Raw genomic sequence first — 23,817 nt, 5'->3', positions numbered from 1 at the left:
CAGGGAGGAAGGCAGGGCTGAGGTCTGCTCGGAGTCCTCTTGGAGGCCCTAAAGGCACAGGCCCAAGGCCTACCGTGGAGAGAGCTGACAGCCGGCCAGGCCCAGGCTGACAGCGAGGTAGGGAGGCGGTGGGAGCAGCACGTGCAGAGGCCCTGGGGAGAGTGCACATGGTACAGTGAGGGGGCATCAGGCAGGCCAGCATGCCTGCGACAGAGTGGGGCTGTCGTCAGCTGGGTGGAGGCGGTACACAGGGCCCAGTGAGTTCAGATTTCTTTCCAAGCCCGATGAGCTGCGGTGGAGGGCTTTAAGCAGGAAATTGATGAGACCTGATTTGAGGTACGGTAGTCTGTTTGGCTGCTGGGTAGAGAAAGGACTTGAAGGCAGCAGGGAGGTCAGGGAGGAGGTTGCCGCAGGCTTTGAGGAGGAAAATGGAGGGGCCTGTCTGACACCGGGGCCTTGGGATTAAAGAAAATGGGGAATTGGACCCGGAGGCGGGGGTGGGCCCTGGAAAGCTGTTGTCCCTCAGGCGGCACCTCATGCAGCTAGCTCAGGAGCCACCTGTGCCAGACACGTGCACAGGTCTGGGTGGTGAGGCTGTGGGGCAGGAGAGAGTGTGTCCTCCTGGGGAGGCCCCCAGTGCCTTCTGGGGAGTTGGCCTTCATTCCAGAGGCCTGGCTGTGCTGCCTGGTTTAAGAGTAGAGGCTGGCGGTTGTGGCCCTTGAGTGCAGGGGGGGCATCAGATCAGAGTGGGGAAGGGGTAGGTTCTCCTCCCTGGGGGCTCGGCATTTCCTTTCTGCTTTGGTGACCTTCCTTAAGTGTTAGCGGTAATGAAGCTTTTCTCCCTTGGCATCCTTTCTTTGTCTTAATTTTCTGTTGAAATGGAGATGCGTCTGCATGCGAAGGAGGCTAGATAGATAGGGGAGGACGCACAAGTCCAGAAGAATCGCTTGTCCTGCCCCTAGTGGTTCTTGTCCTTTACCTGAGTCACTGCTGACTCAGAGGCAAAGGGTGACATACAGAGCGAGGACTGAAGAGGCGCTCGGAGCGGGTCCCAGGCCTGGGGGCGTCTGTCAGGAAGGAGAGGAGAGCAGGCCTCTGACCTCTGATGGGGCCGCGGAGGACGCCCGCCTTGCCCCCAGCCTGGTTCCCACCCCGCGGGTAGCCTCCGCTGCCCTGTGCCAGGGTTCCCTGAGTCCAGCCCTAGGGGGCTGCCCCCCCGCCCCGCCCTCAGCGCGCACTCTGCCGCCCCCCTCCCCGCCCTCGGTGCGCACTCTGCCCTCCCCCCCCCCCGCCCTCGGCGCGCACTCTGCCCCACCCACCCCCCCGCCCGCCCGCCCTCAGCGCGCACTCTGCCGCCCCCCAACCCGCCGCAGGTGTTCTCCGAGTACTTCAAAGAGCTGGAGGAGGAGAGCATCCGCGACAACTTCGTCATCATCTACGAGCTGCTGGACGAGCTCATGGACTTCGGCTTCCCGCAGACCACGGACAGCAAGATCCTGCAGGAGTGCGTGCGCGGGCCGGGCCGGGCCGGGTCTGGGCGGTGTCGGTCCGGCTTCGGAGGCGGGAGGGGCGAACGGCCCCGCACCCCATCTCCAGGCACCCCTGGGCGCTGACCGGGCCACTTCAGGCCTTTACCCACCTGACATCCCAGCCTGACGGGAGTGCTGCCCCTGTAGCGGACGGGCACCAGACGCCGTTTTATTGGGGAGTCACCTGCCTTAGAGCTGTAAATGGTGTGAGAAAAAGAACTTCCCTCTTTGGAGTCCTGCCCTTCCAATGGAACAGCCCCCACGGACTGTGGATCGGGCACCTCCGTGAGCAGGCCCTGTGTGAACACCTGACGTTCACCCGACCCCAGCCTGAGGCGCCCACCCCCCCCCCGCTTGCGTGGGAGCAAAGGCACACCCCGAGAAGCCACGTAGCTGTTTCCTAGGTGGGCCAGGGGCACCGGGGGTCGCCCCCCAAGGAGCCAGCCCCCCGGCGTGCCCTGCAGAAGAGCAGTCCGGTCTTTCCTCTTGTCCTCACCAGCACTGCCCGGGACTCTCCCGAGTGAACGTGCTGCCCCTGCTGTAGCTGGAGTTGGTCGGGGGTTTGGAAATCGCAAGGTGCGCGTGTATCAAACAGCCCCTGATGAAAGAGCCTGCCTTTCGAGAGCCGCCTGCGGTGAGGGCCTGTTACCAGGGTGTCGGTGCTCAGCTGACTCTCTGGACCCTCAGGTACATCACCCAGGAGGGCCACAAGCTGGAAACGGGGGCCCCGAGGCCCCCCGCCACTGTCACCAACGCAGTGTCCTGGCGGTCCGAGGGCATCAAGTACCGGAAGAACGAGGTGTTCTTAGACGTCATCGAGTCCGTCAACCTCTTGGTAGGCTGCCATTTTTTTCTTTCCTGTTTTTAAAATGTTTGTCTTATCCATAATCGAAATGAAAACCACTATGCTTTTACAACCAGGAAAACCCTGAGTCACATTTCGTTTCTGCGGGATAGCAGATCAGCAGGATTCTGTTGCGGCCGCTCACTGCAACACGAGCTTATTTGATCTCCATTAGCTTTTGTTCTTATTTAGAATCAGTACGTGCTCGTTGTTTTGGGTTTTTTACAAGCAGTGCATTGAGTTGGAAAGTGAAGTGGTCTGTGTTTGCGTAGACAACCTCGCTTACAAACTCACTGTCCGTTGGACCTCATTCTAGAGATTGAGGGAACATACGTTGTCATGTAAAACAGAGCCTAAGACGTCGCTCTCCTGCAGCTCGGTGGTGGTGGCGGTTTTATTGTTTCATGTGTGTATGTTTTTTTTTTTAAATCATGAGGGAAAATTGATCTTTTTTTCTAAGAAGTGTAGCCACGTACAGATTTGTGTCCCCATTGCTGTAATCAGGACACAGAACAGCTCCTTCGCCTTGAAGACCTCCCTCCTGCTGCCGCTCTGTCGGCGCCCCCTCCTGCCAGTCCCTAGCCCCTGGCGGCCACCAATACGGTTTCCGCCACTGGACAGTAGGCCCCCCATCTGCAGTCTCTCTTCTGGGGTTTCAGTTACCATGGTCAACTGCGCGTTACCCAGAAGCAGATGAGCATCCTCCTGACTTGTCAGCAGGTCAATAGCAGCCCCACACTAGGCCATTCACCTCACTCCGTATCCGGTGGGCATTTTATCATCTCACATCACAAGAAGAAGGGTGTATACAGAGCAGTAAGATATTTTCATAGAGCTCGCATTCATATAACGTACTACAGCATAGTGTGATAATTGTTCTATTTCATTATTAGTTATTGCTCTTAATCTCTTACTGTGCTTGATTTACAAATTAAACTTCATCATAGGTATGTATGTACAGGAAAAAAACAGTATATATAAGGTTCAGTACTCTCCATGGTTTCAGGCATCCACTGGGGTCTTAGAACACACTCCCCAGGGGTGAGGGGGCTCCGCTGTAGGGCTGCCCGAGCCTGTCCTGTGGATGCAGCCCTGCGGCACTCGGCCTTGGCCTTCGGAGTCGGCCTCCTCCCACTCAGCATGATGCCTTAGAGATTCATCCAAGCTGCTTTGTTTATCAAAAGTTTGTTTCTTCTTATATTTATATTTAGGTTATATTCTGAACCACAGATTGTTTTAGCCATTCAGCCATTGAAGGATATTTGGATTGTTTCCAGTGTTTGCAATTGTGAATAGACTTGCTATAGGTTTACATGTGGACAGAAGTTTTCATTTCTCTAGGGCAGGTACCCAGGAGTGGGATTGCTGGGTCCTATGGTAAGTGTGTGTTTGACCTTTCAAGAACTGCCCAACTGTTTTTCCAAAGCGGTTGTACCATGTTTGCATTTTCATCATCAGTGGATGAGTGTTCTGGTTGTTCCCCGTCCTTGATAAGTGTTTTTATTTTTACCATCCTGTATGTCGTGGTATCTCATGGCTTTAATTTGATTTTCATATCCCTAATGGCTGATGATGTTGAACATCTTTTCATGTGCTTCTTTGTCATCCATTTATCCCCTTTGGAAAAGTGTCTCTTCATGTCTTTTGAGCATTTTTAAATGGGGTTATTTGTTTTCTGATTGTTGAGTTCTGGAAGTTCTTTATGTATTCTGGATATAAGTCTTTTATCAGATATGTAATTTACAAATATGTCGTCTTAGTCTGTTACATGTCTTTTCATTTTCTTGGCAGTGTCTTTTGTAGAGGAAAAGTTTTTAATTCTGAGAACGTCCAAACTATCAGTTTTTAAAAAATTGATTGTGCTTTTGGTGCCATGTCTGAGAACTCATTGCCAAACCCAAGGTCATACAGATTTTCTCAAATTTTTCTTCTGAAAGTTTCATGGTTTTCCATTTAGATCTGTGATCAATTTTGAGTTACATTGTGTATAAGGTCTGAGATGTGTATCTTTTTTTTGCATATAGAACAATGTTTTACAGTTGTTCTGACATCATTTTTTGAAAACGCTGTCCTTTCTTCATTGAACTGCACTTGTGTTTTTGTAAAAAATCAATTGGCCATATTTGTGCGAATCTGTTTCTAGACTTATTCTGTTCCATTGACCTGTCTGTCTATTCTTCGCCAGTACCACAGTCTTGGTAATGGTAATTTTATAGTAAGTCTGAAAAATCAGATAATTTGATTCAGCATTCTTCTTTTTCAAAACTGTTTTATCTATTCAGTTCCTTTATATAGAGAGTTTTAGAAGTGGCTTGTCTGTAGCTACGGAAAAATTCTAGGATTTTGATTGGACTGTCAACTTTGTTAATTTTCACAATCCATGAATGCAGCATGTCTCTGTATATTTAGGTCATCTTTGATTTCTTTCATCAGTGTTTTATAGTTTTTACCATGTATGTGTTTTGTTAGATTTATACCTAAATATTTCATTTTTAAAGTGATTGTATATTTCAAATTGTATTTAGTAAATTCACCAATGAACCTATCTGAGCCTGAAGATCTCTTTTTCAGAATATTTTTAATACAAATTTCAATTTTTTTAACTGGTTTATTCAGGTTTCTTATTACGTCTTGGATGAGTTTTGGTAGTTTGTTTTTAAGAAGGTAATTCATTTCATCTAAGTCATTGAGTTTCTATGCATGAAACTGTTTATAGTATTACCTTACTATCTTTTTAATGTCTGCAGGATTTATACTGATATTGTCTCGTTCATTTCTGATATTAGTAATTTATGCGTCTTTTTTTCTTTGTCAACCTATGAGAGGTTCATCAGTTTTATTGACCTTTACAAGGAATCAGCTTTTCATTTCATTTTCTCTCTTTTCTGTTTTCAACTTCATTGATTTTTGCTTTTATCTCTGGTATATCTTTCCCCATGATTTCCATTTTGTTTAAATGTGACCTTTTTTTTTATTAAGGTATGATTGATATACACTCTTATGAAGGTTTCACATGAAAAAACAATGTGGTTACTACATTTACCCATATTATCAAGTCCCCATCCATACCCTAATGCAGTCACTGTCCATTAGTGCAGCAAGTTGCCAGAAATCCACTATGTCCCTTCTCTGTGATACTCATTCTCCCCGTGATCCCCCACACCGTGTGTACTAAACATAATACCCCTCAATCCCCTTCTCCCTCCTACCCCACCCACCCTCCCACACCTCTCACCTTTGGTAACCACTGGTTCCTTCTTGGAGTCGCTGAGTCTGCTAGTATTTTGTGCCTTCAGTTTTCCTTCGTTGTTATACTCCACAAATGAGGGAAATCATTTGGTACTTCTCTTTCTCCACCTGGCTCATTTCACTGAGCATAATGTCCTCCAGCTCCATCCATGTTGTTGCAAATGGTAGGATTCGTTTCTTTCTTATGGCTGAATAGTATTCCATTGTGTATATGTACCGTATCTTTATCCATTCATCTACTGATGGACACTTTGGTTGCTTCCATATCTTGGCTATTGTAAAGAGTGCTGCGATAAACATAGGGGTGCATATGTCTTTTTGAATCTGAGAAGTTGTATTCTTTGGGTAAATTCCAAGGAGTGGGATTCCCAGGTCAAATGGTATTTCTGTTTTTAGTTTTATGAGGAACCTCCATATTGCTTTCCACAATGGTTGAACTAGCTTACATTCCCACCAGCAGTGTAGGAGGGTTCCCCTTTCTCTGCATCCTTGCCAGCATTTGTTATTTTTAGTCTCTTTGATGCTGGCCATCCTTACTGGTGTGAGGTGATACCTCACTGTGGTTTTAATTTGCATTTCCCTGATGATTAGGGATGTGGAGCATCTTTTCATGTGTCTGTTGGCCACCTGAATTTCTTCTTTGGAGAACTGTCTCTTCATGTCCTCTGCCCATTTGTTATTTGGGTTATTTGCTTTTTGGGTGTTGAAGCATGTAAGTTCTTTATTATATTGGATGTTAACCCCTTGTCGGATATGTCATTTACAAATATATTCTCCCATACTGTAGGATGTCTTTTTATTCTGTTGATGGTGTCCTTTGCCATACAGAAACTTTTTAGTTTGATGTAGTCCCATGAGTTCATTTTTGCTTTTGTTTCCCTTGCTTGAGGAGATGCGTTCAGGAAGAAGTTGCTCATGCTTATATTCAGGAGATTTTTGCCTATGTTGTCTTCTGTGTTTTATGGTTTCATGACTTACATTCAGGTCTTTGATCCATTTCGAGTTTACTTTTGTGTATGGGGTTAAACAATAATCCAGTTTCATTCTCTTGCATGTAGCTGTCCAGTTTTGCCAACACCAGCTGTTGAAGAGGCTGTCATTTCCCCATTGTATGTCCATGACTCCTTTATCATATATTAATTGACCATATATGGTTGAATTTATATAAGGGCTCTCTCTGTTCCATTAATCCAAAGGTCTGTTCTTGTGCCAGTACCAAATTGTCTTGATTACTGTGGCTTTGTAGTAGAGCTTGAAGTTGGGGAGCATAATCCCCCCAGCTTTATTCTTCCTTCTTAGAATTGCTTTGGCTATTCAAGGTCTTTTGTGGTTCTATATGAATTTTAGAACAATTTTCTCTAGTTCATTGAAGAATGCTGTTACTGTTTTGATAGGAATTGCATTGAATCTATAGATTGTTTTAGGCAGGATGGCCATTTTGACAGTATTAATTCTTCCTAGCCAAGAACATGGGATGAGTTTCCATTTGTTAGTGTCCTCTTTAATTTCTCTTAAGAGTATCTTGTAGTTTTCAGGTTATAGGTCTTTCACTTCCTTGGTTAGTTTTATTCCTAGGTATTTTATTCTTTTTGATGCAATTGTGAATGGAATTGTTTTCCTGATTTCTCTCTCTGCTAGTTCATTGTTAGTGTACAGGAATGCCACAGATTTCTGTGTATTAATTTTGTATCCTGCAGCTTTGCTGAATTCAGATATTAGATTTTGGAGTGAATTCTTTAGGGTTTTTTTTAATGTACAGTATCATGTCATCTGCAAACAGAGACAGTTTAACTTCTTCTTTACCAATCCGGATGCCTTTTATTTCTTTGTTTTGTCTGATTACCGTGGCTAGGACGTCCAGTACTATGTTGAATAACAGTGGGGAGAGTGGGCATCCCTGTCTTGTTCCTGACCTTAGAGGAAAAGCTTTCAACTTCTCGCTGTTAAGTATAATGTTGGCTGTGGGTTTGTCATATATGACCTTTAATTATGTTGAGGTACTTGCCCTCTCTACCCATTTTGTTGAGAGTTTTTGTCAAGAATGGATGTTGAATTTTGTCAAATGCTTTTTCAGCATTTATGGAGATGATCATGTGGTTTTTGTTCTTCTTTTTGTTGATGTGGTGGATGATGTTGATGGATTTTCTAATACTGTACCATCCTTGCATCCCTGGCATAAATCCTACTTGATCATGATGGATGATCTTTTTGATATATTTTTGAATTTGGTTTGCTAATATTTTGTTGAGTATTTTTGCATCTATGTTCATCAGGGATATTGGTCTGTAATTTTCTTTTTTTGTGGTGTCTTTGCCTGGTTTTGGTATTAGTGTGATGCTGGCCTCGTAGAATGAGTTTGGAAGTATTCCTTCCTCTTCTACTTTTTGGAAAAGTTTCAGGAGGATGAGTATTAGGTCTTCACTAAATGTTTGATAAAATTCAGCGGTGAAGCCATCTGGTCCAGGAGTTTTGTTCTTAGGTAGTTTTTTGATTACCAGTTCAATTTTGTTGCTAGTAATTGGTCTGTTCAGATTTTATGTTCTTTCTGGGTTAGCCTTGGAAGGTTGTATTTTTCAAGAAAGTTGTCCATTTCATCTAGGTTTTCCAGTTTGTTAGCATATAATTTTTCACAGTATTCTCTAATAATTCTTCATATTTCTGTGGTGTCAGTAGTGATTTTTCCTTTCTCATTTCTGATTGTTTATGTATGTAGACTCTCTTTTTTTCTTGATGAGTCTGGCTAGGGCTTTATCTATTTTGTTTATTTTCTTGAAGAACCAGCTCTTGCTTTCATTGATTCTTTCTATTGATTTATTCTTCTCAATTTTATTTATTTCTGCTCTGCTCTTTATTATGTCCCTCCTTCTCCTGACTTTGGGCCTCATTTGTTTTTTTTCTAGTGATAATTGTGAGTTTAGACTGTTCATATGGGATTGTTGTTCTTTCTTGAGGTAGGCCTGTATTGCAGTATACTTTTCTCTCAAAACTGCCTTTACTATGTCCCACAGATTTTTGGGGGTGCTGAGTTGTTGTTTTCACTTGTCTCCATAAATTGCTTGATCTCTGTTTTTATTTGGTCTTTGATCCATTGATTATTTAGGAGCATGTTGTTAAGCCTCCATGTGTTTGTGGGCTTTTTTTGTTTTCTTTGCATAAGTTATTTCTAGTTTCATACCTTGGTGGTCTGAGAAGCTGGTTGGCACAATTTCAACCCTTCTGAATTTACAGAGGCTCTTTTTGTGGCCTAGTATATGATCTGTTCTGGAAAATGTTCCGTGTGCACTTGAGAAGAATGTGTATCCTGCTTCTTTTGGGTGTAGAGTTCTATAGATGTCTATTAGGTCCATCTGTTCTAATGTGTGGTTCAGTACCTCTGTGTCCTTACTTATTTTCTGTCTGGTTGATCTGTCCTTTGGAGTGAGTGGTGTGTTGAAGTCTCCTAAAATGAACACATTGCATTCTATTTACACCTTTAATTCTGTTAGTATTTGTTTCTCATATGTAGGTGCTCCTATGTTGGGTGCACAATATTTATAATGGTTATATCTTCTTGTTGGACTGGCCCCTTTATCATTATATAATGTCCTTCTTTGTTTCTTGTGACTTTCTTTGTTTTGACGTCTATTTTGTCTGATTCATGTACTGCAACTCCTGCTTTTTTCTCCCTATTAGTTGCATGAAATATCTTTTCCATCCCTTCACTTCTAGACTTCTAGTCTGTGTGTGTCTTTGGGTTTGAAGTGAGTTTCTTGTAGGCAGCATATGGATGGTCTTTTTATTTTTTTTATCCATTCTGTAACTGTGTCTTTTGATTGCTGCATTCAGACCATTTACATTTAGGGTGATTATTGATATATATATGTACTTATTGCCATTGCAGGCTTTAGATTCATGATTACCAAAGGTTCAAGGGCCACTTCTTTGCTATGTAACAGTCTAACTTAACTTGCTTATTACACTATTTCAAACACAATCTAAAGGTTCTTTTTTCTTCCCTCCTCTTACTCCTCCACTCTTCATATGTTAGGTGTCATATTCTGTACTCTTTATGTATCCCTTGACTGACTTTATGGGTAGTTGATTTAATTTTGGTTTTGCTTAGTAATTAATTGGTCTATTTCATTTACTGTGGTTTTATTTTCTCTAGTGACAGTGGTTTAGCACTTCCATCTATAGCAGTCCCTCCAAAATATACACTGTAGATACACTTTGCAGGAGGTAAATTTCCTCAACTTTTGCTTATCTGGAAATTGTTTAATCTCTGCTTCAAATTTAAATGATAATCTTGCCAGGTAGAGTATTCTTGGTTCTAGGCCCTTCTGTTTCATTGCGTTAAATATATCATGCCACTCCTTTCTGACCTGTAAGGTTTCTGCTGAGAAATCTGATGATGATAGCCTGATGGGTTTTCCTTTTTTGTGATCTTTTTTTCTCTCTGGCTGCTTTAATACTCTGTCATTGTCTTTGAGCTTTGCCATTTATTTATTGTGTGTCTTGGTGTTGTCTTCGTAGGGTCTGTTGTGTTGGGAGATCTGTGTGCTTCCATAGCCTACGATACTATTTCCTTCCCCAGATTGGGGAAGTTTTTAGCAATTATTTTCTCAAAGACACTTTCTATCCCTTTTTCTCTCTTCCTCTTCTGGTACCCCTATAATGTGAATATTGTTCTGTTTGGATTGGTCACATAGTTCTCTTAATATTCTTTCATTACTAGAGGTCCTTTTTTCTCTCTGTACCTCAGCTTTTTTGTATTCGTTCTCTAACTTCTATTTCATTTACTATCTCCTCTACCTCATTTAATCTGCTTTTAAAGCCCTCCATTGTAAGTTTCACTTGAGAGACTGTATTTTTCAAAGTTTCTGTCTCTTTCTTGAAGTCCTCCCTGAGGTCTTGGATGTTTTTCTGTAGCTCTGTGAGCACGTTTATGATTTTTATTTTGAAATCTTTATCAGGAAGATGTTAATTTCAATTTCACTTAGCCCTCTTTCTGATGTTTGAGGGATTTGGTTTGTACCAGGTTCTTTTGCTCTCTCATATTTCTAATGATTACTATGGAATAATAACTTTGTATAGGCAGTGCCCTCTAGTGCCCAGAAGCTCTACTCTCTGGAGCTGCCGAGCTCCTGGAGCTATAGTGGGGGTTGCAGGCGTGCCCTGCCAGTGCTTGCTGGGAGGAAAGAGCTCTTTCCTGCTTCCTGGCTGCAGTGCCTGCCTCCACTGCCAGGGCCAGTGGGCCGAGTGCACAGGGAGGAGCCTCTATGCTACACCCCTGTAGCTGCTGTAGGTGGCGCTGCCCTCTGGCTGGCCTGGTGCGATGGCAGGTGCAGCAGGTTTGCAAACTGGTGCCAGCTGGGAGGAAGGAGCGGCAGGCTGCATGTCGCAGTGGGGGGGCCTCGGCACTGCGTTGCCAGCCAGGGAGTTAGAGCACATGAAGCTCCTGAAAATTCCCAACCTGCTGGGTTGAGTGTGCCAGGACAATTTTGTCCACCTGTCCTTTCTCCTGAGCAGCAAGCTATCCTTGCCCCTTTTGCAGCCCTCTTGCTGTTGGGAAGTCTTTCAAAGTGCCCACCTTTCTTTTGTCCTGGAGCCGCTGGGTGAGGGTACCTGTTCTCCTCAAATGGCTGGAATCTCAGTCTCTCCAAGTATTCTGCCTGTCTTTGCTTTCCAACCCCTCTAATCTCCAGAGCACCATGTAACGGGGGTTCATGCTCCCAGAGTAGATCTCCAGGGATGGGTATTTAGCAGTCCTGGGCTTCTACTCCCTCCCTGCTCCATTTCTCTTCCTCCCTCTGGTGAGCTGGGGTTGGGGGAGGGCTCTGGTACCGCCAGATCACAGCTTTGCTACTTTACCCTTTTCTGTGTGGTCTTCTCTTTTCTCCAGATGTAGGCTGTCTGTTGCAGTCTTCTTTCCAGTCGCTCTTTCAGGATTCGTTGTATTTGCTGTATTTTCATGTTATATGTGGTCTTGGGAGGAGGTTTTTTCCTCACTTCTCATGCATCCATCTTGTTTTCAACCCGTTCAGCTTCTTGAATTTGTAGGTCTCTGTCTCTTATCAGCCATTATTTCCTCAAATATGTTTCATCATTTCACTCTCTCTTTTTACTCCAGTGACAATAATGTCAAGCCTTTTGCTAATGCCCCAAGGTCCCTGAGGCTCTGTTCATTTTATTATTCCATTTTTCCTCCCTATTGTTTAGGTTGGATAATTCTTATTGATCTATTTTCACTGACCCTTTCCTTTTATTGCCATTCTGTTATTGAACCCATCCAGTGAGTTTTATATATTATGTACCATATTTTTCAGTTCTATTCCCATTGGATTCTTCTTCATAGAGTCTGTTTCTTTGCTGAGACTTCCTATGTTAACATTTGTTTCAGGATTGTTTGCACATTTTATCATAACTGTTTAAAGCCTTTGTCAGATTATCCCAACATCCATGTAGGTGTTGGCATTGAAACCTCATGGTTCTTTGTATACTGAGTAGTTTTAGACTATTCTGGACTTTTTTAATGTTACGTTATGAGAGTCTAGGTCTTATTTAAATTATTTGGAAAATGTCAGTATTTTTGTTTTAGCTGACATTTGACCTGGTTAAGTTCAGGTCACAAATTCCAACCGCCCATCTGTTTGTAGGTCATGAGTATCAGTTCAGTTTTCCAAGCCCTCATGCCATGTGCTGTTTGAGGCCGTCCTGAGTACACACTGCGCAGTAGGCAGTCTGCTTCTCAGGGTCTGGCATGCTAGTTCCAGTCATATCCGTGCACACCCAGTTCTAGAAGACACTGGAGGCATAACTTCTTGAGGTTCCTTTCCTGAGCTCCTTACTCTCTGCTGTCTACCTGGTACTTTCTAACCTCTTAGGACTTCCCTTTTTGGTTCTGCAGCAACAAACTTGGGTCTGTAGATCCCCACTCTGTCACACTTGTCTGCAACTGGGCCTGAATCCTGGGTTTGTCCCACCCTCTCAGAATAACAGCTAGATTGCCAGGGGAGCCCGGGATGGGAGAGAACAGAGAAAAGGGACAAGATTGAGGCAGGTGTTCATTACTCCCTGTGAGCAGCAGGCGTTCCCCTTCTGGCCCTGGAGCCGGAGGCTCCTGTGAGCTCTGTGCAGCCAGCTGGGTCTTACCTCCGCTTCCAGGCGTCCTCTGCATGTCCACATGGGGGGGAGGGGACGCTTCTTAGATCCACCTGCCTTGCTTTTTGGCCTTCTGGTTGTTGCCCCATGCGCCCGCCCAGGTTTTGTAGTTGTTGTCATGGGCACAGAAAGTGTGGTGCGAGCTCAGCCCCCTGCCTGTCTCCAACTGCAGATTGCCTCCCTCCCACTGATCCTACAAACCATGACGGACTGGGGCAGTCCCGTCACGTGGGTCACTTGGTGTGCCCATTGCTGACTGTTAGAGATGGTGCAGAAACGAGTGCACCTGTCCATCCTCAGGCATGCATTTCCGGACATCTCCCCTACCTGGGCAGGATTTCTGGGGGGCTGAGTTCCCAGACACGGAATTGTTGAGGGTGCTGCCTAAAAAGGTTCTTGCACTGGACTCAGTGTAAACATATTTACCATCTTACTTTTTAAGCTTGGGGCAAGACAGTGGCCTCACAAATCATTTTTGAGGGCCTTCATCTGTATTGTTTATTGAGCCCAGAACATGGTCCATCTGGCTTTAGCATCCCCTGGGGTGGAAAAGTAAATCCTAGGGAGCAGGTTATAAACAGCTGCACGGGAAAGTGCTGGGAGCTCAGGCGACATCCCAGCTGCAGTGTATGTCTGCATGTGGCTGTGCCTGAAGGACCCCTGTTCCTCCTTACACAGGCCAGCACAAGGTGGGTGTGTAAGAGCTCCGCCTTCCTAAGTCTCATTGCATTGCTGGCAACTGAGTCAATATCAGCCTCCCGAATCCATGTGTCTGGATGCAGTAGAGCACTCAGGCAGCTGACCCCTCAGCAAACATCTCTTCCAAGCCCACCATGGGGAAGGCACCGGCTTTGGGCCACTGGTCACACCTCAGCTGAGAAGGTCAGCCTGTCCTGGTTGCCGCCTGTAGGACCTCCGCCTGTGCCTCAGTGTCCTAGTCTCTAAAATGACCCAGGAGTGGGGCTCCAGCAGCCTGGCTCCCCCAGGATGGTCTCAGGGTTTGCCTGGCGGCCCGTGTGGCTCTGTGATTGCACTGTCAGGTGCCCCCCAGTTTGCACATGAGTTGTAGGGTCACCTGAGTCATAACCCAGCCCCGCAGACTGCCGAGTGCAGGCGGCAGCACCTGTGCAGAGGAACTGCTCAGTCAGTGTGACACCATGACTGTCTGTTTCAGCACATTATTATTTTGCATCAGTGGTTGGCAGGCTTGAGGGCAGCCCTGGTTGCAGGGAGGGTTTGGGGCCCAGGGTCAGGGCTAAGCCCTAGAGGTTGTGGGGTCGGTGGCCTCCCCAAGCTCCATGTGGAAGTGGAAAAAGATCTCAAGAAAAGTTAGTCTAGCCCACTTCAGAGAGGCCTGCCTAGCGGGTGAGCAGGTGCTGATAAGAGTCCTGGTCTGGTGTGGCCTGAGGCCCAGAGGTTTGTGGCCCTGCCTCAGAGGCTGGGTGGGAGGCAGGTGAGGCTCCCCCAGCTCAGGGGACAGTGACAAAGGCATTGAGAATGGGGGTGGCTGGGAGGGGCATGCAGCATGGTGGGGGACTGCAGCTGGGAAGTGGGGCCCTCCCCTCATGCCAGCCCTGCCACCCCCAGGTCAGTGCCAATGGCAACGTCCTGCGCAGCGAGATTGTGGGCTCCATCAAGATGCGGGTCTTCCTGTCGGGCATGCCCGAGCTGCGCCTGGGCCTCAATGACAAGGTCCTCTTCGACAACACAGGCCGTGAGTCTCCCTGTGGTCAGACCAAGCCTCGCTGCCCAAGGCCATGCGTCCCGAGCTCAGAGCAGAGCTGAGCAGACATTCACCTGCATGAAAAACAACTGATCTCAAGCACTTGCTCCTGAGACATTCCCACGTTGTTTACGAGGCAACTGTGAAAACAAATCAAGTGGTACAGTCAGGCACGGGAGAGTGAAAATCTCGAGCCAGGTCCTTCGTTGCCCCAGAAGAGAGGACACGGGGCACCTTAGATGCCACGTGTGGAGGGTCGCTCAGCACTGCCTGGAAGGGAGCAGGGGGCCCAGGGTCAGGCCTCTCTCACTGTCCCCTCATACCCCAGGTCTTGCCTCAGCTTGGGCATCGGCTCCCAGCAGTTTGAAGGCCACACACGGTGGTTCCAGCTCTTGCCGGCTGGCCTGGATATAGCACTTTCTATGGTGGGGCAGGAGCCTGGGCACCCTTAGGGGCCTGGGTTGCAAAGTGGACCACCTGCCTCCTGGCCTGCCACAGACCCACCAGTGGTGGAGCACTGCCCGTGCCGTCATAGTTAGTGCCCATAGCCGCCGTAGTGTGGGCCTCTCAGGTGTTAGCCCATCCGGGCAGCTCCCTTCCCTGGGCCGGGCCCAACTCACACTGCCCCTCTGTGGGATAGGCAACCAAGACAGGACCTCAGGACTCAAGCGATGACAAGGGGGCCAGGGCCCTGGGAGTGTCCCCAGCCAGGTCTGTTAGTCACTCAGCAGACGTTTCCCGAGAAGACACATGGGAGCGGATGTGGGGGAGCACTGCTGAGAAAGTGACCCTGAGGGCCTGGGGTCTGTCCGGCCCTCCCCTCCCCGCCTTTAGGTGGCAAAAGCAAGTCCGTAGAGCTGGAGGACGTGAAGTTCCACCAGTGCGTGCGGCTCTCCCGCTTTGAGAACGACCGCACCATCTCCTTCATCCCGCCCGATGGCGAGTTCGAGCTCATGTCTTACCGCCTCAACACCCATGTGAGTGCTCCCTCCCTGGCAGGCTCTCCCCCGCCGGCTCCCATCCGCCCTTCCCTGCTGGGTGGGAGCGCCCCGTCCAGGGCTGATGTCACGTCCTCGAGGCCTTGGTGCTGCCGCCTCTTCCCAGGCCGCCGCACCAGAGCGTGCCGTGTGGTGCCACACCTTCCCAGAGGCTCATGACTGCTGGCTGCCTCTCTGTGCTCTGACCCGTCCTGGCTCAGGCTGCGGACTCTTCCAGAGCCGGGCACACACCTGGGTACACGGTCTCACGCCCTGGGCCTCAGTTTCCCCTCTGTGAAGCAGGCTTTGTGAAACGACCAGGTGTGAGCACTGTCTTCCCTCTCTGCGACAGGTCAAGCCCTTGATATGGATTGAGTCTGTGATTGAAAAGCACTCCCACAGTCGCATTGAGTATATGATCAAGGTGCGTGCGCATCCGCCTTGGGGGGCGGTGGGCGGCCCTGCCTGGTGAGGTTCATTCCGGTGTCTCTGACCTGCCCGGGGCCTTTGGCACAGGGTCCTAGGCCAGTGCTGGGGGTGCTGTGGGGCTTTGTGACCCCTGACCTTTGCTGCCTCACTGTGAGCTCAGATGCTGGAGGGAGCCTGGGGCCCAGACAGGAGACATGCCATCCAGAGACCTGGGCATCCCGGGCAGGGGCTGGACCCTCACCTTTACCACCCACAACCTTGGCCACATTGGCCTTGTCTCCAGGCCAAAAGCCAGTTCAAGCGGCGGTCGACGGCCAACAATGTGGAGATCCACATCCCGGTGCCCAATGATGCGGACTCGCCCAAGTTCAAGACGACCGTGGGGAGCGTCAAGTGGGTCCCCGAGAACAGTGAGATTGTGTGGTCTATCAAGTCCTTCCCGGTGAGCTCCCTGCCTGCTGGCGTGAGACTTCAGCCCATACCCCCTGCTTCCTGTGCCCATCGCAACAGGTGGCTTGGCTGCCTCGCGTACGCTGAGCTGGATCCCTGCCTGGGTCTCTGCGAGGGTCAGGAGGGGTGGCTGGAGGGCTGAGCTGCTGGCCAGGTAGGGAGGGGGAGGTGACCTGGCAGAGGCAGCTTGTTGGTGAACCTGCCTATCTCAGCGTCAGGGCAGCCTCCTCTGCCTTTCCCCACCGCCCTTTCCCTCTGGCACTCCCCCCAGAACTCAGCTCCCCACCGAGAGGAAGAGATGGCCTTGAGGCCAAAGCAGCATGGGCCTCAGGAATCCAGCGCCAGCTCCGGGAATGTAGAGCAGTAATTCCCCATGCCAGCCCTGCTGCCTGGCTTGTGTTCAGGGTCTGGGCACTTGAGTCTGGGTTTGTGGAAACAGCACACGGAGAGGCTGGAAAGTGGTGTGTGCACCCATGCTGATAATGGTTGTTTCCTCATTATAAACAAGATGAAACTCCTTTTCTTAGGTCTGAGGACCGCTGGCTTTTCCTTCTCTTGAAACTTCAATAGCAGCCTCTTGCATATTTTTCCATCAGGTTCAGTCATTTTCTTCTTAGTTTCTGAGAGCTCTTTATATATGGGTGAGATTAGCACTTTTTCTTCAATGTAAATTGCAAATGGTTTTCCCCAGTTTGGGGTTTATCTTCTGACTTTGCTTTTGGTGCTTTTTTTGATTGCTTCTTTGTTATATTATTGTTACTTAATGTAGTCAAATGCTCAGTCTTCTCCTTTTATTCTGCCTGGATGTTAAGTCATGCCTCTTAAGGCTTCCCCATTCCTGGTTATAAAGGAATTCACACCTGTTTGCTTCTAGAACCTGTACGGTGGCATTTTTCACTTTAGATTTTAGGTCCTTTCAGAGCACAATCTGGTAAAAGAGGTGAGGTACAGATCCAATTTTGGCTCTTTCTAATGGCAATCCAGTTTCCTGACATTACTTAGTAAAGAGTCTATCTTCTTCCCAGTGATTTGAAATGCCACATTTATCAGATATCAAATTTCTGTGTGATATTAGGTCTCTTTCTTTTTTTTTTTCTGGCACAGTAAGTGCATGTATTTTATTATTTTGGACATTTTGGACATCAAGTTGGAAAACCTCAGTATTCTCCTGGCTTCCATGCCTATTCAACCTACAAGCTTTCACACTGTTTTGCTTTTCATGGATGAAGTGTTTTGGGCATAGGGTTGCCAGTTGAGCAAATAGAAGCACGGGATTCCCAGTTAATTTGATTCTTAGATAAATAAAATTTTAGTATGTGTCATACAATATTCAGGATATACTTCCAGTAAAAATTACCTATTGTTTACCCAAAATTCAAATTTATCTAGATGTCCTATATTTTATCTGGCAATTCTATTTTTTAATTTTTTTTTATTAGTTTTATTTTGGTATCATTAATCTACAATTACATGAAGGACATTATGTTTACTAGGCTCCCCCCTTCACCAAGTCCCCCCACACACACCCGTTTACAGTCACTGTCCATCAGCATAGTAAGATGCTGTAAAATCACTACTTGTCTTCTCTGTGTTGCACAGCCCTCCCCGTGCACCCCCCACACTATGCATGTTAATTGTAATGCCCCCTTTCTTTTTTCCCACCCATATCCCTCCCTTCCCACCCATCCTCCCCAGTCCCTTTCCCTTTGGTAACTGTTAGTCCCTTCTTGGGTTCTGTGAGTCTGCTGCTGTTTTGTTCCTTCAGTTTTGTTTTGTTCTTATACTCCACAGATGAATGAAATCATTTGGTACTTGTCTTTCTCCGCCTGACTTATTTCACTGAGCATAATACCCTGTAGCTCCATCCATGTTGTTGCAAATGGGAGGATCTGTTTTTTTCTTATAGCTGAGTAATATTCCATTGTGTATATGTACCACATCTTCTTTATCCATTCATCTACTGATGAACATTTAGGTTGCTTCCATTTCTTGGCTATTGCAAATAGTGCTGCAATAAATATAGGGGTGCATCTGTCTTTTTCAAACTGGGCTGCTGCATTCTTGGGGTAAATTCCTAGAAGTGGAATTCCTGGGTCAAATGGTAGGTCTATTTTGAGCATTTTGAGGAACCTCCATACTGCTTTCCACAATGGTTGAACTAATTTACATTCCCACCAGCAGTGTAGGAGGGTTCCCCTTTCTCCACAACCTCGCCAACATTTGTTGTTGTTTGTCTTTTGGATGGTGGCGATCCTTACTGGTGTGAGATGATATCTCATTGTGGTTTTAATTTGCATTTCTCTGATGACTAGCGATGTGGAGCATCTTTTCATGTGTCTGTTGGCCATCTGAATTTCTTCTTTAGAGAACTGTCTATTCAGCTCCTCTGCCCATTTTTTAATTGGATTATTTGCTTTTTGTTTGTTGAGGTGTGTGAGCTCTTTATATATTTTGGATGTCACCCCTTTATCGGATATTAGGTCTCTTTTTGAATGTCCTCTTACCTGTCTCTCCATGCAGCAAGGCACAAAGCCATATAACTCAGGGTTTCATTCCATGTGAACATCTGGAAGGGCCAGCCCCCTACCCTGACTCTCCCAACCGCTGCATGTCAGTTTCATAGTGATTCTTGCATGTTTTCCTTATGAATTTCAGAATTAGTTTGTTTGCTGTAAATTTATAAATTCATTGGGAAGAATTAACACTTCACTTCTGCTGCTTTTGTTTCTCATAGGTTTCCAGATATTCTTCCGTGTCATTTACCTTCAGATGTAGTTTTGCCTTTTTCCCTCCTGTTCTTGGGCATCTGGTGGCTTCTGGCATCTCATTGCTTTGGCTGCTCCTCCTGGGCCTGTAAGTGACCATGGGGAGAGCGGCTTCCTGGCCTTCCCTCCAACAGGGGCCACCAGGCTTTCCCTCCAAGTGTGGTGTTGCTTTGGGCCATGGACTCAGTCCAGGCCCACTTTCCTTTGTCTTTAGCACAAATGGGCAACAAATTTAGTCAACTGCCTCTTGAGGGTCTCTGTCAGTTCAGATCTATTAATGGGATGGCTCTTGAACCATCCATGCATTCTAGTAAGCTCCATCTTATCATGGTTTATTTTCTTTTTGATGTGCCACTGAATTCTTTTGGTTGACATTGTATTTAGGATTTTTGCATTGATTCTCATAACTGAGACTGATTTTCTTCTGGGTACAGTTCAATCAGAGGTCAGTGTCATACCCATTTCATAATTTTTTTGTCTCCCTTTTCCATGCTGCAAAACAGTTTAAGTCACCTTGAAAGTGTTTGGTCTTGAGAGGGTTGAGAGAATTCAGCTGTATGACCATCATGATAACTACTCTTTTCTCTATCTCCTGGAATGGAAACTGTGCAATTCAGAGTTTCTATTTCTGTTGGAGTCCATTTGGGTAAATTATCCATCCTAACCAGGTTTTCAAATATATCTGCACAAAGTTGTAGAAAGTGGTCTTTTTTTTTCCTTCTAACCGTTACTTCTCTCTTGGTATTTCTTATTTTGTATATTTGTGTCTTTTTTCCTTGATAAGGTTACCTTTGGTCTTTTTCCCAGATCAGCTATTTTATTTATTTATTATAACATTTTCCCATTTTATAAGTCTTTAATTTTAATTTCCACCATCTTTTCTTCTAATTCTAATTTTTCAAGTTAGGTATTTTAGGTTATTTTGTTATTAAATTTGTATTGCTACAAGTAAGCACAGATGCTCCTCTGAACCCTGTCTTAGGTGTATAACCCATAGGGTCTGACATGTAACATTTGATATCATCATTATTTAGAACTTCTGTAATTGAATAGAGAATTTTTTGTAACTTCCTGATGGAAGGAAATTTGATTTTCCATTTTCTCCTTTCTGTAGATTTGGTATGTGGAGGCCAGAGAATGTTATTTGTACTGTTTCTACTTTTAGAAGTGTTCACTGTGGGCTTTTAAGGTCAGAGTTTGCAAATATCCCATATACACTTGAGAGGAAGATACGTACTGTCAACAGGTAGAGAATTTGACACATGCACCCATGGAATCAGCCACAATGCCATGACGGCATCCGCCAGGCAGAGAGCTGGCTCAACTCTGTCTTACCTGGGTCCCTTGGCATCTCTTCTGGCATCTGTTCAATAAATGTTACTGCCATGTTATTTGGTGCATAGATACTCATAACTGTTGTATCTTGCCTGTGGGTCACAGGACTGCAGCCTCTAGAGTTTGGCCTGAGCCTGCCTTTACACCTCCAACTCTCAGTCTGAATTCTTCCTGTGGCAGCAGCCCCTGCTCTGTTTGCCTTTGGCTGGCACACCTCTGCCCATTCTTCCTACTGTTTTTGGCCTTTCTCACTCTGCTTTTGCAGCAGAGAGTTAGGCTTTGGTCTGTGAGCCAACCTATATGTAAGTCTTCCTCATTAATAGGAGAATTAAACCCATTTATAGCAATGTGACCCACACAAGGGAGGCGTGCAGAGGGCCTAGCCCTCTGCATATTCTTTTGCTTTCATTTTCCCCTTTATCTTTATAAAGCTCAGATTTTTGGCCTGATCATTGTTTCATGCACGGGCTAATGGAGCTGATTTTATTCCTTTGCTGCCTGCTTTGTCTGTTGCTGAGACCACATTACTCCCCTCTCCTCATTGTTCTGGAGTCTGCACTCACACACATCACTGACTCAGGCAGAGTCCCTGCTTCCTGCTGGAGATGAGCAAAGGGAGGGAGCCGTGGCTCAGCGTGCAAAGCACAAGGAGGGCCCCTGCTCCTGGGCCGAGGCAGCCCTGGTAGGCAGCCCCTCCTGCTGCCAGAACCCCAGGCATCAAAGACTGCGGCATGTCGGTGCGGGAGGGCTCTGCTCCCTTCTGCTCCGGGCAAGACTCAGCGTGCACTCAATAACCCTAACTCCTCATGGCCAGCAGGATTCCAGTCGCCGTGGCCCTGCTGTCAGCCTCATCTCCAGGGACAGTGCACAGCTCCCGGGGCCAGAGCTGCTGCCTGAGTTACCTTCATGGGTGGGGCCCAGGCCAGCCTGCCAGTCACTCAACCGTGGTTTTCATTGGGGTTTCTTCTCCCTGCTCACCGTTCCTCACTGTGACATCTTCCCTCCTGCTTCCACCTACTGACCAGCACTGGGCACGCGGGGTGCTCATGGGGCTCCGGCCAGGGTGGGCTTTATCCCAGGGGCACTCACTGCTCTTCCTTCCCAAGGCTTGTTGGTTCCGTTTGCCTGGAGGCAGCTAGTCTTTGCTCCCTGGGAGCTTATGAAACTTTCTCTTGATCTTCAGAATTCAATGATTTCCCCCAGCATGGCCTCTGATCTGCCCAGCAGAGCTGGTTGGGTGCAGGAGGCCTGGAAGGGTGAGTGTTCATGTGTTAGAGGGACCGAGATGCTGGGCAATGGTAACCACATGGAAAGCGGCTTCTTGGCTGGCTAGCAGCCTGGCATTCTCCTGAACAGCTGTGTCAGCCAAGCCAGGCCAGGGCCTCGGCTGGACCATCTCCAGCCCCTTCTGTTCCCCCAGGGTGGCAAAGAGTACCTGATGCGGGCCCGCTTCGGCTTGCCCAGCGTGGAGGCAGAGGACAAGGAAGGCAAGCCCCCAATCAGCGTCAAGTTTGAGATTCCCTATTTCACGACCTCCGGCATCCAGGTATGTGCGGCCAGGGCTGCCCGATGGAGTGGACGCGGACAGGCCCAGTGGGGCCTCAGAGGGACCCAGGGGCCAGGCTAGGCTCTGAGGGCTGCAGGGAACAGGCATTCATGTGACCAGCTTAGAAAAGGGTGCTGGCTGGCTTCTCCCAGAAACAGCCATGCTGCCCTGGCTCAGCTTCTGCATGGGCAGCGGACACTGGCGGAAGGAGGCCCACCCTCGTCTACACAGACCTGACCGGTGCTTTAACTCCAAGCTCAGAGATGCATTCGGCCCTGAAAACTAGAGTGTGAGCCTCTAGTGTCCACTGGAAGGGGTCACTGTGGGGCCCATTTTCCTGGGCACCTCCACAGAAAACCTGCATTCTGGGGACCCAGGAGAAGGCCATGCCTGCGAGAGTGCATCCTGGCTCCAGGCTGCACCTTCCATAAGCAGCTCAGCCCGCCCACTGCCTGGCAGCGTGGCGCGCACAGATGGACACCCTGAGCGCCCCCCCTCACCCCCCCCAGCCTGTGCTCACCCACTGCTCCTCCTGGCCGCGGGAGGGCTGACTCGGGGTCCAGAAGAGGGCCACATGTGCATGCTCATTGCCCTGGTACCTGTGCCCCAGGTGCGCTACCTGAAGATCATTGAGAAGAGCGGCTACCAGGCCCTGCCCTGGGTCCGGTACATCACCCAGAATGGAGGTGCGTGGGGCTCCCGCGGTAGGGGGTGGCACTCGGGGGGGCAGCTTCGGGCAGGCATGGGGGGACAGCCCCTCCCTGGTGCCAAGAGACAGCCGACACCGCCCTACTCCTAGATTACCAGCTCCGGACCCAGTGAGGGGCCGCGGCAGACACCCCCGGCCCCGGAGCACCAGGAGGAAGTGCCTGCCAAGCCTGCTGGAGGAGGAGGGGCTCCCTGGACATGGGCCACCCCCTCTAGCCTGAGGACTCTCCTCCCCGCGCACCTGCCTCTGCCGTCCCTTCTCCCAGAAGAGGCTCATCTCAGAGTCTCGTCTCTTTGCCCCTGAACAGCAGGCGGGAGGAAGTGAAGCGTTTCCCTCCGGTGGGGTACAGCCTGCTGTGCTGCCAACTCCCGGGCAGCACACAGATAGGCCCCCGGCGGCACGCTGCATCTGGTCGGGCCAGCAGGGCCACTGTTCTGTTGAAGGTCATGGGTTATGAGTGTTCTGGGATTTTGTTTTGTTCCTTCATTGCTGTTTACGTGAACCTCACTGTCCACGCCTCCCGCCCCCTGTCCTGAAGCAAACAGGCAGCACTTAGCAGGCGCAGGGCTGCCCCCCACCCTGCCCCTCGCTCCCACCACCCTCCACCCTGTCTGTGTTCATATTGTGAGTACATTAAATTTTGTTAGTTAAATGTGCTGCCTGCCTCCCTCTGATGCTACAACATGGCGCAGACTTCTGAGTACCAGGGGCTCACACCAACGTGCGTGCGGCCATGCCTAGTGTCGCTGACTCTGCTCGGGCAGAGTGCCTTGTCCCTCCACGGGGGGCACGTGCACTCACTCCCTGCCACCCCTCCTGCCTGTGAGGGCTGTGCCCCTCCTCCCTCTCCCACGTCACCCAGCTTCCCTTGGGAGCATCCTTGATGCCCACTCCTTACTGCCCACTCCTTACTGCCCACACTCATTTGCAGCAAGCCCTGCTGGCCTCTGTCCAGAAGCCCCTGGGTCCGACCCCATTTTCCATCCTCACTGCCACCCCTAGAGGCCAAGCTCCAGCTTCCAGAGCCCCTGTGGGTGAGCCCACCATGCAGAGCTGGGCCTCTGTTCCTGGCAATGTCGGGACAATGTGATCTGCAAACCCTCCCACTGTGAACACAAAAA

At 48.1% G+C, this 23,817-nt stretch overlaps 2 protein-coding genes across 3 annotated transcripts in view; both read left to right on the top strand.

Moving 5' to 3' along the window:
* The window catches only part of AP1M1 (adaptor related protein complex 1 subunit mu 1), a 30,962-nt gene extending 7,610 nt beyond the window's left edge, over nt 1–23,352 (top strand). The window contains exons 4-12 of one of the 2 annotated variants that reach the window (XM_036876133.2): nt 1,374–1,504; nt 2,217–2,364; nt 14,350–14,476; nt 15,320–15,462; nt 15,815–15,886; nt 16,175–16,333; nt 21,862–21,987; nt 22,598–22,673; nt 22,787–23,352. In XM_036876133.2, coding sequence (XP_036732028.1) covers nt 1,374–1,504; nt 2,217–2,364; nt 14,350–14,476; nt 15,320–15,462; nt 15,815–15,886; nt 16,175–16,333; nt 21,862–21,987; nt 22,598–22,673; nt 22,787–22,809 — 1,005 coding nt within the window. In that variant the 3' untranslated portion in view covers nt 22,810–23,352. Of the gene's footprint in view, nt 1–1,373; nt 1,505–2,216; nt 2,365–14,349; nt 14,477–15,319; nt 15,463–15,814; nt 15,887–16,174; nt 16,334–21,861; nt 21,988–22,139; nt 22,569–22,597; nt 22,674–22,786 lie in introns of those variants that run through there. The other variant, XM_036876132.2, reaches the window with a different exon arrangement.
* Nucleotides 1–23,817, top strand: part of FAM32A (family with sequence similarity 32 member A) — a 126,607-nt gene that overhangs the window by 26,348 nt on the left and 76,442 nt on the right. The gene's annotated exons all lie outside the window — the stretch shown is intronic.

The sequence above is a fragment of the Manis pentadactyla genome, chromosome 12, assembly GCF_030020395.1.
Source record: "Manis pentadactyla isolate mManPen7 chromosome 12, mManPen7.hap1, whole genome shotgun sequence".
Classification (NCBI taxonomy): Eukaryota; Metazoa; Chordata; class Mammalia; order Pholidota; family Manidae; genus Manis; species Manis pentadactyla.
The sequence above is the reverse complement of the archived record's forward strand: the minus strand, read 5'-3'. Positions and strand labels throughout refer to the sequence as shown.